General features: G+C 37.5%; 1 protein-coding gene across 1 annotated transcript in view; it reads right to left on the bottom strand.

Moving 5' to 3' along the window:
* The window catches only part of MCOLN2 (mucolipin 2), an 83,425-nt gene that overhangs the window by 35,921 nt on the left and 33,745 nt on the right, over nt 1-13,759 (bottom strand). Inside the window, exons 3-6 of the mRNA XM_036753272.1 lie at nt 12,917-13,090; nt 10,034-10,187; nt 2,783-2,861; nt 1,963-2,059 (exon numbers count right to left, since the gene is read on the bottom strand). Of these exons, the coding sequence (XP_036609167.1) occupies nt 1,963-2,059; nt 2,783-2,861; nt 10,034-10,187; nt 12,917-13,090 (504 nt within the window). The remainder of the gene's footprint in view (nt 1-1,962; nt 2,060-2,782; nt 2,862-10,033; nt 10,188-12,916; nt 13,091-13,759) is intronic.

Here is a 13,759-nt window from a genome sequence, read left to right as displayed (position 1 = left end):
CAGCTAGGAAACACAGGCCTCATTGAAAACTCTTCAACATCTTTGTTTCTCCTCCCCCAATTCATTTTCATGTTTGTACCACTGGAAAGGTCATGTTTACTTCTGAGCAAAGAAAATTATGTTTCGTGACAAAACATTGCCTTCTATAATAATAGCTGGCATTTATATGGTACTTCAAGGTTTGCAAAGTGCTTTACAAATATTACCTCATTTAATCCTCACAACAACCCTGCAAAGTAGGTGCTGTTCTTGTCCCTACTTTACTGATGAGGAAAATGAGGCTGAAGAGTGGTTAAGTGACTTTCCTGGACCCACCCAGCTAGGCCTGGGCCAGAATTTGAACTCATATCTTCCTGACTTCAAGTCCAGAACGCAATTCATTGTGCCACCTAAATGCCTACTTTCTATCTAGTTTACTAGTTTAAGTTTCAGTGTGTTTACATCTTGGAGATTGGTGTATTTTTTTCAGATTTACTTCTGCAAAGAGCTAAAGACTCAAAGATTCAAGCTGTTGGGACAATAACTCATTATTTGATGAAAACTGCTGGATAAACTAGAAAACAATATGGCAAAAACTAGATACATCTCACACTGTATACCAAGATAAGGTCAAAATGGGTACATGACTTAGACATAAAGGGTAATACCATAAACAAATTAGGAAAGCATAGAATAGTTTATCCATCAGATTTATGGATAAGGGAATAATTTAAGACCAAATAAGATATAGAGAGCATTACAAAATATAAAATGGATCATTTTGATTTTATAAAATTTTAAAGATTGTGCACAAACAAAAACCAATGCAACCAAAATTGAAGGAAAACAGAAAACTGAGGAAAAATTTTATACCCAAGTATGTCTGATAAAAGCCTCATTTCTCAAATATGTAAAGAACTGAGTCATATTTATAAGATTACAAGTCATTTTCCAATTGATAAATGGGCAAAGGACATGAACAGGCAGTTTTCAGGCAAAGAAATCAAAGCTATCTACAGCCATATGAAAAAATATTCTAAATTACTATTGATTAGAGAAATGCAAATTAAAACAACTCTAAGGTACCATCTCACAACTTACATTAGCAAATGTGACAAAAAAAAGGAAATAATAAATATTGGAGGGGATGTGGGAAAATTGGGACACTAATGCGCTGTTGGTTGAGTTGTGAACTGACCCAACCATTCTAGAGCAATTTGGAACTATGCCTAAAGAGCTATAAAATCATGCACACTCTTTGATCTAGCAATACCACTACTAGGTCTGTATCTCAAAGAGACTGAAAAAAAGGGGAAAGAACCTATTTGTGCAAAAATATTTATAGCAGTTCTTTTTATGGCAGCTAAGAATTGGACATTGAGGGGATGTCCATCCATTGAAGAATGGCTGAACAAAGTTCTGGTATATGATTGTAATGAAATATTATTTGCTATAGGAAATGACAAGCAGGATGATTTCAGAAAAACCTGGAAAGACTTAAAGGAACTGATACAAAGTGAAGTGAGCAGAATCAGGACACTGGACACAGTAGCAGCAACATTGTACAATGAACAACTGTGAATGACTTAGCTATTCTCAGCAATACAATGATCCAAGACTATCTCAAAGGACTCATAATGAAAAATTCTATCTGCCGTCAAAGAAAAAACTGATGTCATCTGAATACAGACCAAAGAAAACTTTCTTTTTTTCTTCCTTGAGTTTTCTTGCACAAAATGACTAATATGGAAATGTTTTTACATGATTGCATATATATCACCTATATCAGATTGCTTACCATCTCCAGGCAGAAGGAAGGATAGAATTTGGAATTCAGAACTTTTTTTTTAAAATGTTAAAAATTGCTTTTACACATAATTCGGGAAAAATGAAATATTGTTTTTTCAAAAAGATCTGAAGAGTACTCTCATTAAAAACTAGCCTAGGAATAAATATACAAGGTAAAACAGAAAATATACTTACAGTGTTATGAAAGGCATAACAGTCTGGTAGCTCCCGAGCATGGATGGTCTGTAGGTCAATGCCTCTGAGGTTAAAGGTGATTTCAACTTCTAAAAGCCTGAATGGGAAACATCATTGATTTGAAATCAAAAAGTCACTCAAATATCTGTTCCCTTTGACCCAATTAGGATCCCGTTTCTGGAACTATACCCTAAAAGAGGTCAAAGATAGAAAGAGTTCACCTCGGATAAAACACTCAAATCAGTACTTTTGGGGGGAAACAAAAGTGGGTGCCCATTGATTAGAAAGTGGCTGTGAACCAACTGTGGTGTGTGAATACAATGGAATGTTATTTTGCCACAAGAAACGAAAAATGAGAAATTCTGAGATCTGAGGCAAGACTTGAAGAAATGAGCAAAGGATAAGAGAAGCTGGGCCAGGAGAACAATTTGCCCGATGGCCATGATGTGAATCAAAATAATACTAAAAGTCAGCTCAACTTAGATAAACTGTAGTGGCCAATCTTGATCCAGGAGAAAAGATAATGAAATGCTCTTCTTTTCCTTTGGCAGGGAGGTAGGTGTCTATGGGAACTCAACATTGCATATACAGTCTGGGGGTTGGTTTTTAGCCAGCTTTCTTTGTTACAAAGGAGGGCTCATTCAATGGGGGTGTGGGAAAGAAATGGATGAAGAAATGATGGATGAGTCATATATATGTACATATATATATATCAATAAAACTTTTTCTTAAAGCACTAAGTGTTCAAATGTCATTGCTTGCCTGAATCCATCAACATAATCCTTTTTTTAAACCGAAAAAAATTTTATAATATCTTTACCTATAAAATTCTAGACTGAAAAATGAAGAATTCATCCAATGTCCTGGATTCTCACTAGCAGGGTCTAAGTGGATACAATCTGAAACAACAAGAGAATAAAACACATCATTAAACAAAGAAAGAAAAAGAGTGAGCAACAAACCAATGCATTTTGTTTAACGTTGTTATGGTTTTTGTTAAAATGAAAATACTGCCAGTGCATTTTAAGGAAAAGATGGGAAAATGTCTGCTTGGTCCTTTAACAACTGAGCAAATGTGACTATGCTTTTACAAATTTGGTAGATTCTATCCTTTAAAATATTTTTACTTTTTTATATTTCAAATTAGTTTTACTGCTCTTTGTACCTTTAAAGAGTCTAGGAGGCAATGTGCTAGTATGGTACAGTGAGAAAGCCTGAATTAGAAATCAGAGTCCCTCATCATAACATGGAAAGACTTATATGAACTGATGCTGAGTGAGGGAAGCAGGACCAGGAGGTCATTATACATGATCACAGACATACGGTATCTGTAAGGACTAACTTTGATAGACTTGACTCCTCTCATCAATGCAAGGTTCAAAGACAGCTCCAAAAGACTCATGATGGAAAAAGCTATGCACATCCAGAGAAAGAATTATGGAGTCTGAACGCAGATGGAGGCAAGCTATTTGCTCTCTTTTTTTCCTTCTTTTTTGGTTTCGTTTCTTCTTTTTCATGATTCATTCCATTGGTTATAATTCTTCTTTACAACTGGACTATTATGTAAATAAGTTCAATGTGAAGATATATGTAGAACCTACATTGGATTACATGCCACCTTGGGGGGGGAGGGGGAAGGAGAGGGAGGGAGAGAAAATTTGGAACCCCAAAAATTGTAGAACTGACTGTTGTAAACTAAAAATAAAAAAATAAATTTATAATAAAAAAAAAAGAAATCAGAGTCCCTGGGTTCAAATCCCAATTCTGCCACCTACTACCTACATGACCTTGGGCCAGTCACTTAACTTTATTGGGGCTTCAGTTTCTTTATCTGTAAAATTAAAAGGTGACCTTAAAGATCACTTATGGTTCTAAATCCATAATCCTATGGCCTCGGTTTAAATCCCGCCTGACACTTACATCTTGTACGATCTTAGGCAAAATCACTTTACCTCTTTAGACCTCATTTTCCTCATCTGGCTTCTGAAGCCCCTTGAATCTCTAGTTCAGTTCAGTGATTCTATTTTGATTATAAAACCAGTATCCAGAGTCCTGATTTATGTTCTCTCCAACTCCATTATCCACGCCTAAGGGTGACACAGTCATGCAAAAGCTTTAATAGAATACTGGCCTTGGAGTCAAGAAGCCCTGAGTTGAAATCCAGCCTTAGATACTTACTAGTTCTATGACCTCGGGCAAGTCAGTTAACCTCTGCTTGCCTCAGTTTCCTTAATTGTATGAAGATGCAGATATGAATATTATGAGCATAATAACAGCACCTTGTGGGGATCAAATGAGATAATATTTGTAGAGCGCTTGGCACAGTACTGGCACATAGTAGGCACTATATAAATGCTTATCCTCTTCTTGAGGATATAGACTGTCCCAATTTTTTCTTCATATCCAGTGCCTGGCATATAATAGGCATTTAATAAATTCTTGTTGGTTAATAATGACTCACATTCACATAATAATTATAATAAAGGTTTACAGGGTAACCCTGTGAGGTAGGCAGTATAAGCAGTACCATAACCTTTTACAGAGCAGCAAAATGAAGCTTGAGAGATTAAGTGCCTTCCTTGCCCACAGTCCTATCACTAATAAGCATGCAAGTAAGGATTCCTACCCAGATCTTCCTTCTGCCTCTAAATTCCAGATCTCTTCGTGCCATGCTGGGTCTCTTCTTGGATACACTTGTACCTAAGGGCTGAGGTAAAGCCCCCTACATGAGGGTCAAAAATGACTTCAAACTGCAGGAACTCAACAGGCTCACCATTCTAATGTCCCTCATTTCCAGGGTCAGAAGCTGCCCTCAGGCTGGGAAGGCAACCACTCCCTTACAGAGACAGAAAAAATAGCTTTTGGAGGGTTGCCACTTTTGAGAGGGAGGTGAGGGAAAGGAAGGAACAAAAGGCCTCATACTACTCCAAGAACTAAGGGGGAAAGGAGGACAAGGTTGTAAAGGCTAGAATGAACAGAGAGCGACTTAATATTGGGGTTAAGAGACTTGTCCAGGGTCACACAGCTAGTAAGTCTCTGAGGCTGGATTTGATTTCAGGTCTTCCTCACTCCAGGGCTGATGCTGTATCCACTGTGCCCCCTAACTGCGCCACCTCACCCCCTGCAAATATATTTAGAAAACTTTACTTTCCAGTGAAGCTAGTCAGAAGACTATCTCTAGGCAGAAACCAGAGATACCATACTGCCAAAGATAATTAGTTGGACCACATATCTACCTTATATGTAATTTATAGTTTTAGAAAGTCGCCTGGCACCCTGAGAGGCTACGAGTTGATAGGATGATCAATTTAGAGGCGGAAGGGCCATTCAAGGCCATCTAACCCAACCCCTTCACTGGACAGATGAGAGACCAAGGGCCAGACAACAGAAATGATTTATCCAGGGTCATAGTAAGCAATAAACCCGATTTGAACACAGGTTCTCTGACTCCAAATCTAGCACTATACTTCGCTGCCCATGTTCACACAGCACATAGAGCTCAGAAGCAAGACTTGAACCCAGATCTTCCTGCCAACAAAGCTGGCTCTCCATCTACCGTTCCATGCATACCTCTGCCATTTCTTTTTTACACATAAATAATTCAGGGAAATATATGAGTTCTTCTTCATGAGTTCAAATCTGGCCACAGACACTTACTAGCTGTGTGACTCTGGGAAGGTCACTTATCCCTGTTTGCCTCAGTTTCCTCATCTGTAAAATGAGCTGGAGAAGGAAATGGCAAACTGCTCCAGTATCTTTGCCAAGAAAACTCCAAATGGGGTCACGAAGAGTCAGACACAACTAAAAAAATGACTCCACAACAACATATGTGTAAATATATAATGTTATAGGAGATATTATAGGGTAGATAAGAATCATTTCATCTAATGCCTATACTCAGTTCTAGGATAGTGATACTAATTTCAACATAAAACTCATGGCTATAGGATTTATGTAATAAATTTTACAGCATTATTCATAGCAATTAAAATAATTTTTAAAAATGGAATGTGGCATTGGTATTTTGAAAGCATTATTCAATCATTTGGCAACTTCCCTCTACTCAATCTGAATGGAAATCCACAGGTCGGAAGTCTGAGAAAACAGAAGTAGGATTATTCAAAAAGAATCCTCTCACATGTTATGCCTGTCTTTGCCAAACTTTGATTTTAAAATAAGGCTATGTAGCTGTTTCCTCCACTGAAAGTTTCACTTTGCAAAGAAAATATAGATAATAAAGTCCAACAATAGCCATATGGTAGAAACATTCCATCCTACAAAAACAAAGAAAGTAACTTAGAATTACAGGATCAGCAACACATCACCAAATAGTCTGGATACAAAACCTACTTTTCCATCAGATATTCATTTAGGCCACATTTCTAGAACTAATTTTTGAGGGAAAAATTAATAATACCACATAGCTTCATGAAACATGAGAAAACAGGCTACCCATGAGAGGTCACTGAATAAATCTGCAGACCCAGCCTGTATTCCTATCACAGCAACACAAAAACTTCCTGCATGGAGGTGGGCCTAAAGATCCCTCATGATAAGCATGATAAGTCTGTGATACACTCCCAGCCTTACAAAAGTGTAGAGTAGGGCTGAGATTCACCAAACAGGCAGAAATTGGACAAGGCCAATCCTTGGGCACTGCCGTGCTGCTCTCCAAGAACTGCCTGGAATGATACCACTGGTCAATAAGGGGCACACCCAGCCGAGGTCTTCTTAAGCTCCGAGGGGGCTGGGCACTGTGGTCGTGGCAACGCGGACAATAAATGGCTGACTGGGGGGCACAGGGGAGCAAGAAATAGGCTTCGTGATTGTGTTCCTATGTCAATTTATCAACTGAAGTTGGTAACCAACCCGGATCCCCGCACACATGGTCAAATGTTGATAGTGGTGTAGCAAACAGAATGTCAGGTTTGGAGTCAGGAAGACCTGAGTTTGAATCCTGTCTCAGTTACTAGCTGTATGACCCTGATCGAGTCATTTTCACCTCAGCCTCAGTTCCTTCATTTATAAAATGGGGTAATAATAGCCCTTATTTCACAGGGTGGTTGTGAGGATCAATGAGGAGAATATCTATCTGTGTGTGTACATGTGTGTGCGTGTACACGTGATATGTATGTGTATAGATACACATATACATATATACACATACATACATCTCTATAAATGCATGTGTGTGTATACATATATACACACAGACATATATATGTATATATACGTGTGTATATGTAAAGTGGATTGTAAACCTTAAAACACCATATAACTCTGCGCCAGCATAGAAAAGAATGTGCCACTGAAGGGATAAATGCTGTTTTATTCAAACCATATCCAAGACTCCAAGCACTTAGCATCTCATGTCAAATGCATGACATTTATATACAATCTGGTAAAAATCTCAGGGAAATATTTTCCATTAGTAAAGATTAGTAATTTTCACTTAAAATGATAAGGCTCAACAAAATACATGTTAGGGTTTGGAGCAAACTAATATTGACATACACCAAAGTGTGGGCAGCATGACATAGTGTGCTAGACTAGGAGTCAGCAGGTTCTGGGTTCAAATCCCACCTTAGACCCTGATTAACTGTTTGACCCTGGTGAAGTTCTCTCAATGTTGTCTTCACCTATAAAATGTAGATAATAATACCTGTGGCACACGGCTCTCCCAAAACTCAAATGAGATCATGGGATCATATATTGAGAGATGGAAGGGGCCTCATAGGCCATCTAGTCTATCCCCCCCCCCACTGGACAGATGAAGAGACTGGAACCTAGGGAAGTTAAGGTACTTACCCAAGATCACACTGGTAGTAAGCAACGGAAAGTGGAATTTGAATCTGGGTCCTCCTGAATCTAGAAGTAATGTTTTTTCATTGGACCATGCTATATCTATCTATCTATACATACATACACACACACATACACGCATACACGTATGCATGTATGTGTGTGTATGTATACGTGGAAGCTCTTTGACCAATACAATAAAAATTATAATACTCCCAAAGTAAACTTACACTTTTAATGCTATACTAGTGAAAGGACCAAGGAGACACTTTTTAGAACTTGATAAAATAACAAAATTCATTTGGAAAAATAAAAGATCTAGAATATCAAGAGAAATGATAAAAAGAAGTAGGGATAAAGGGTGAATAGCACTTTCAGAATCCCAAACTATATAATAAAGCGGTGGTCATCAAACTCCTCTGGAACTGGTTAAAAAGTAGGAAGGCAGATCAATAGAAAGACTAGACAAGGAAGAATCTGAAACAAAGGAAGGCAATGACCCAATGTTTGATGAAAAGGAAAATATAAATTACTTGGGGAAAAAGCTCCTTATTTGATAAAAGGTGCAGTGAAAACTGTAAAGTAGACTGGCAGAAATTAGGCTTAGACCAATACCTTACACCACACTCCACAACATCCTAAACGGATATGTGACCTTAACATTAAAGATTATGATATTAAAAAATTAGTAGAGAAATAGGTCATATACTTCTCACAGTTATGGGTAAAAAAGATGTATTCTTAACCAAACAAGAGATAGAGGCAATTACAAAAGATAAAAGAGATAACTCTGATTATATAAAAAACTAAAAGCTCCTGCACAGACAAAATTAAAGCCCTCAAGATAATAAGGGAAGTAGTCAAATGAGAAAAAGATCTTTGTATCAAATTTCTCTGAAAAGGATTTGGTATTCAATAATATAAATATGGATAAGTCTAAAAGCCTTTCTTCAATAGACAAGTGGCCAAAGGATATGAACAAACAATTCTCAAAAGAATTATGAAATATTCACAACCACATGAAAAGAATGCTCCAAGTCAATAATCATAAGAGAAGAGAAAAATCAAAGCAATCCTGAGGTTTCACCTCATACCCTTCAAATCGGTAAAGATAACAAAACCAGCAATAGTTGATATTGAAGTGGTTATGGAGAAAATGTTCACCAATTTATTGTTGGTAGAGTTGTAAATTGGTACAATCATTTTGGAAAGCAATTTGAAACTATGTAAATAAAATGACTAAGATGTCCATACTCTTTAAACCAAGGAAATCTATAGATAAGAATATCCCTCACATACTAAAATATTCATAGCAGCAACTTTTGTGATAGCAAAGACTTGGAAACAAAGTAGATTGGGAATGACTAAACAAGTTGTGGTACATGAATGTGATGGAAGGAATAATGTGTGTGATAAATACAGAGAAACATGGAAAGATCTTTATGAACTGATCCAGAGTGAAATAAACAAAATCAAGAAGACAATATACAATACACTACAACAATGTAAATGGAAAGAACCACATGCCAAAAAACCAAAAGTGAATAAAGCAAAATTGTAAAGATTAAGCATGAATAAATGAGGAAAGTGAAGATACACCTAACCCACCCCCCTTCATGAAGGTGGGAGGGCCCATATGTGTTGTACATTGCTTGTGTTTTCAGACTTTAAATATATTAATCGGTTCTGATTTTTTCCTCTTTTTTTAAATATATATTTTTTTAAAAATATATTTTTTTAAAAAATATTATTTGTTATATAGGGCAGCTCTCTCTAAGAAAGGGAAAAGGAGGGATACTGGGTAAAACTATGAGGATGTAAAAAAAAACAAAAGACATAAATAAAAACTTACTTTGAAAAGCTCTTTGCAAAGGTATTATAAAAATGCTAGCTATTATTATATAAATGTCAGTTATTATGATTGACCATTATTATTGGAGTAAAGACCTGGGTTCAAATTGTACTAGGCTATGTGACCTTGGAAAAGTGACTTAACTTTGTGTCTGAGGCAACTCACGAAGATTTATCTAGCAAGCTATATATGGTATATGATCTACACTTATGGTGGGAGTCCCCACACCTGGAGTTCCTTCCACTATCTTGAATTTCTCTCACCAAAGTCCTTCCCAGAGGTTATTCCCCCAAAGCTGAAAAACAGAAAAGATTCTCGTCAGAGAGGATAACTGTTGCTCCCCTCGGTGATATGCAGAGCTGTGTGTTCACCCCAACAGTTCAAAATGGCAGTTAATCATGATTTTTGATACATTACCTATTTCAACTTCACTGTCTATGTTGAGGGTATAATTGGATGGGAGCACAGTGCCTTTCTTGTAATGTTGTTTGCATACTTTCAAGCCAATTCTATCATCTTCATTTTCTTCATAACCAACCATGCCCAAAGATATATTCTTTAAACGATGATACTGTTTAAGACAAAGGAGGAAAAATAACCCAGTACCTGTGTATTCTTGTAAATCAAATAAGATGAGGCAAAAAACCCCCAGAACTTACAGATTTATACAACAAGAAAAACATCCCCCTTCTTGCCCCTGCCAGTTACAAAGGCCCATTTGGATCTTATATCCCTCAATGTATACAAGTAATGGCAACATAAGTTAAATTAAATGATCTCAAAATGCTTTGCAGCCAACCAAAAGCCTCATGACAAATGTTCAAAAGTAGAATGTACTTCTCACACAGCAGGGGAAAAGGGAAGTCTATAGCTGTAAAGGTGATATTTTCTTATGCCAATATGCTTTTCCCTCATCCTCCCAACTCCCCTTCAGAAATGTTTCTCATACTTCTCTAGATAGTCGATTACCAATTAATATACAACTAGGATTTTCCTGCTATTTTAATGACAAGGCTTACATCAATGCAGAGGTCCCAGGATTTCAGAGTAGTATTTTCTTTTGAGAACTGCTTAGGGCTCTAGGTTAGGAGTTCTTAACCTGGGATCCTTGGACTTTCATGGGGGTGGGAGGTGGGAAAAAGAATCGCATCTTTAACTAATCTCTAACTGAAAATTAGCATTTCCTTCAATTATGGATAGAGGCAACACAACACAATAATATTAAGTAGTATCAGACTACCAAAGGCAGAGATTAAGAACCCCTGCTTGGTGGTCAAAGAGAAAATGGATTGTAAATTTTACCCTAGAATGGAAATTCCTTGAGGCCTAGTATTGTTTCACTTTTGTCTTTGTATTCCTAAGGCCTAGCAACTGGTAATTAATAATTACTTAACAAATGCTTGATTAAATAAGATAAAGGATCAGAGGAGGGTAGGGAAGGGATTCAAACCCAGTTTGGAAATCGATGGGTCTAAATAAGACTCAGGGCACCTAGGTGGCTCAGTGGATAGGGCACTGGGCCTAAAACCAGGAAGGCTGAGCTCAAATCTGCCCTCAAACACTTACTATGTGAGCCTGGGCAAGTCACTTAACTTCTGTTTGACTTAATACACTGGAGAAAGAAATGGCAAACCACTCCAGTATCCTTGCCAAGAAAACCCCATGGGCAGCATTGGTGTGCTACGGTCCATGGGGTCACGAAGAGTAGGACTCAACTGAACTACAACAAGAACAAAATAGGATATAGGCCAATAATTAAGATAGTACAAGAAAAAGCCCTTTCTATGTGTTTCAGATATTTTCACATGTTTATTTTGGCAGATGTAAAAATATTTCCTGCACCTATCCCCATCTCTCTTCAAAACACAAACACACAGAATCAGTCAGAATTCTTTCAAAACTTTTAAGGAAAATATGTTGCCCCAAAGTCCCCCAAAACTCAAGGTTCCAGAATTGCAAACATTCACACTTCTAAAAAATTACTCAACAGGTCAGGGAACACAAATGTAAAGAATGCATCTAATTCCCTTTTCTTTGTCCATTCTGATGAAAGCAAACCTTTCTCACTGAGATCTCAGCAGTTTCCAAACTAAATCTTACATCAGAGAATAAAAAAGTAACCATGTCCATGTAATAGTCCTTCAATAAAATGACACCTGGCACAGAACTAAAGGAGATGACAAATTTCAAGGGTTGGTTCTGTCAAATTACCACTTAGGGCTGAGAGATGATGTTCCCAGGGAGAAAACCCTTAAGTCTCTCCCTTCTGGGTTTTAGGACAAAGTAATTGCGCCTATTTCACATCTACAATTGGGGTATCATCCATTCCCTTTTAGCAAAGGATGTAGTGTAGGGATTTGATTGAGGGGAAATGCACTAAAGTGTTCATAGGCATTAGCAAGGAGGCAAAGTGGAGCCCGTAATGCATTTTCCCATAGAAACAATGGCATAGGTGTGGGGTAGCTTTAGTCCAGAAAAACTTGCTTAACCTATAATGTTCCTAACATATGTGCGGTACAGCACCATGGGACTTGATTACTTTGCTTAACAACAGCTCTTTAGGAAAATGGATGCAGAGTCAACAGAAATGCAGAATCTCAAGAGTCAGAAGGGACCACCAAGGTCAGCTAGCCTGACTTGAACCTGAACCTCTATTCTATGGCGTCCCTGATGAGTGGTCAGTCAGCCTTGGCTTAAAGACCTCCCATCCTCCAATTCCTGAGGAGGCCTATTCTGCTACTTCTGGGACTTTTTCTTACCTGGAACTGAAGGCTACCTCTTCCCTGTTACCTCTACACGGTAAGTTCCAAATTGGTATATCAGTAACACTTTTCTGTCCCCACCCAACCTCCAGCTCCCATGCAAGGGGAGAAAGACTTTTCCCCTTCATTCTCATATACTTTTCTTGCCAGAAAATAAGGATTCATCCTACTTTGGGGGTAGCACCTTAGCTTGGGGCCCAGCAGAGCAGGAATCAGGGCCACAGAATTCCAGAATGCAAGAGTTAGAAATGGGCCTTAACTGTCATCTACTTCAACCTATACACAAAAGGAACCTCCATAATGGAGTAATCATCCAGAATAAAGAGTTATAGGTGTGAGATGGGAATATGGGATAGATGTAAATGTTTCCAGAAAGAAAAGGGGGAAAGAAAGTTCCCAAACGGCAGAAAGAAAACAGAAAGAATTCCCATGGCCCAGCCGAGGTTATTGCCAGGTACCTACTACATATAAAGGACATTTCCAGGTGGTCTACAAGGGCTTTCTTTCTGTGTGGACAAACCCCAAGGAAAATACTCACCTGGTTAATGACATAAAACATGCTTTCATAGACATCTTCCTGTGTATAGACACTGCAACTGTAGTCATCTTCATCTATGCCAGAATATCCCTTTAGAAACAAGTGCTTAAAAGCCACAGTATTATCCTCTTTGAAAGAGACCACCAGCTGGTTATTCAGACCAAAAAGAACGAGCTGAAAAACACAACATTAAGATAGAAATGTAATCATTACCTAAATTATTCGCCAGTTGGAATTTGATCTATACAGTTTAACAGTTGATTTAAGCTCTTGTGTTGGTAGGTACTGGACTAGGTAAAGTTGGGGGAACAGAGAAGGACAGACAAGTAAATAAAACATACATAGATAATTTAATATAAAATACATACAAAATAATCTTAATGGGAGGTGGAGAAGCAGCCACTGGGATCAATCAGGACAGACATATATATTATTGACCTTGATTAAAGATGTCCATGACTTTACAAAGTAAAATCATTTTCAATGATAGAAAATATGTAACAAAACCAAAAGTTAGTACTACTTGCAAAGGAGAAACACCAGAACCCTTCCTAATAAAGACAGGAGTAAAGCAAGGATGCCCTTCTCTCCACTATTTGACATAATGCTAGAGATGTCATAGACAGCAATAAGATGAAAGAAAAAAAAACTGAAAGTATACAATGCAAGGTTTTGTTTTGTATAGCCATGCATATTTGTTACAAGGTTTTGGTATTTCTTTTTTCTTTTTCCAAATTTTTCTTTGGGGGGTGAGGAGGATAGGATGTGAAAAGAGAAAATAAATATTTGTTTATGAAAGATAAGAGAAAAGGTTTTCAAAAAATAGTTTAAAGCATCAACATT

Source organism: Trichosurus vulpecula, chromosome 4 (assembly GCF_011100635.1).
Source record: "Trichosurus vulpecula isolate mTriVul1 chromosome 4, mTriVul1.pri, whole genome shotgun sequence".
Lineage (NCBI taxonomy): Eukaryota > Metazoa > Chordata > Mammalia > Diprotodontia > Phalangeridae > Trichosurus > Trichosurus vulpecula.
Note: the sequence above shows the minus strand (reverse complement) of the source record. Positions and strands in the feature narration are given on the sequence as shown.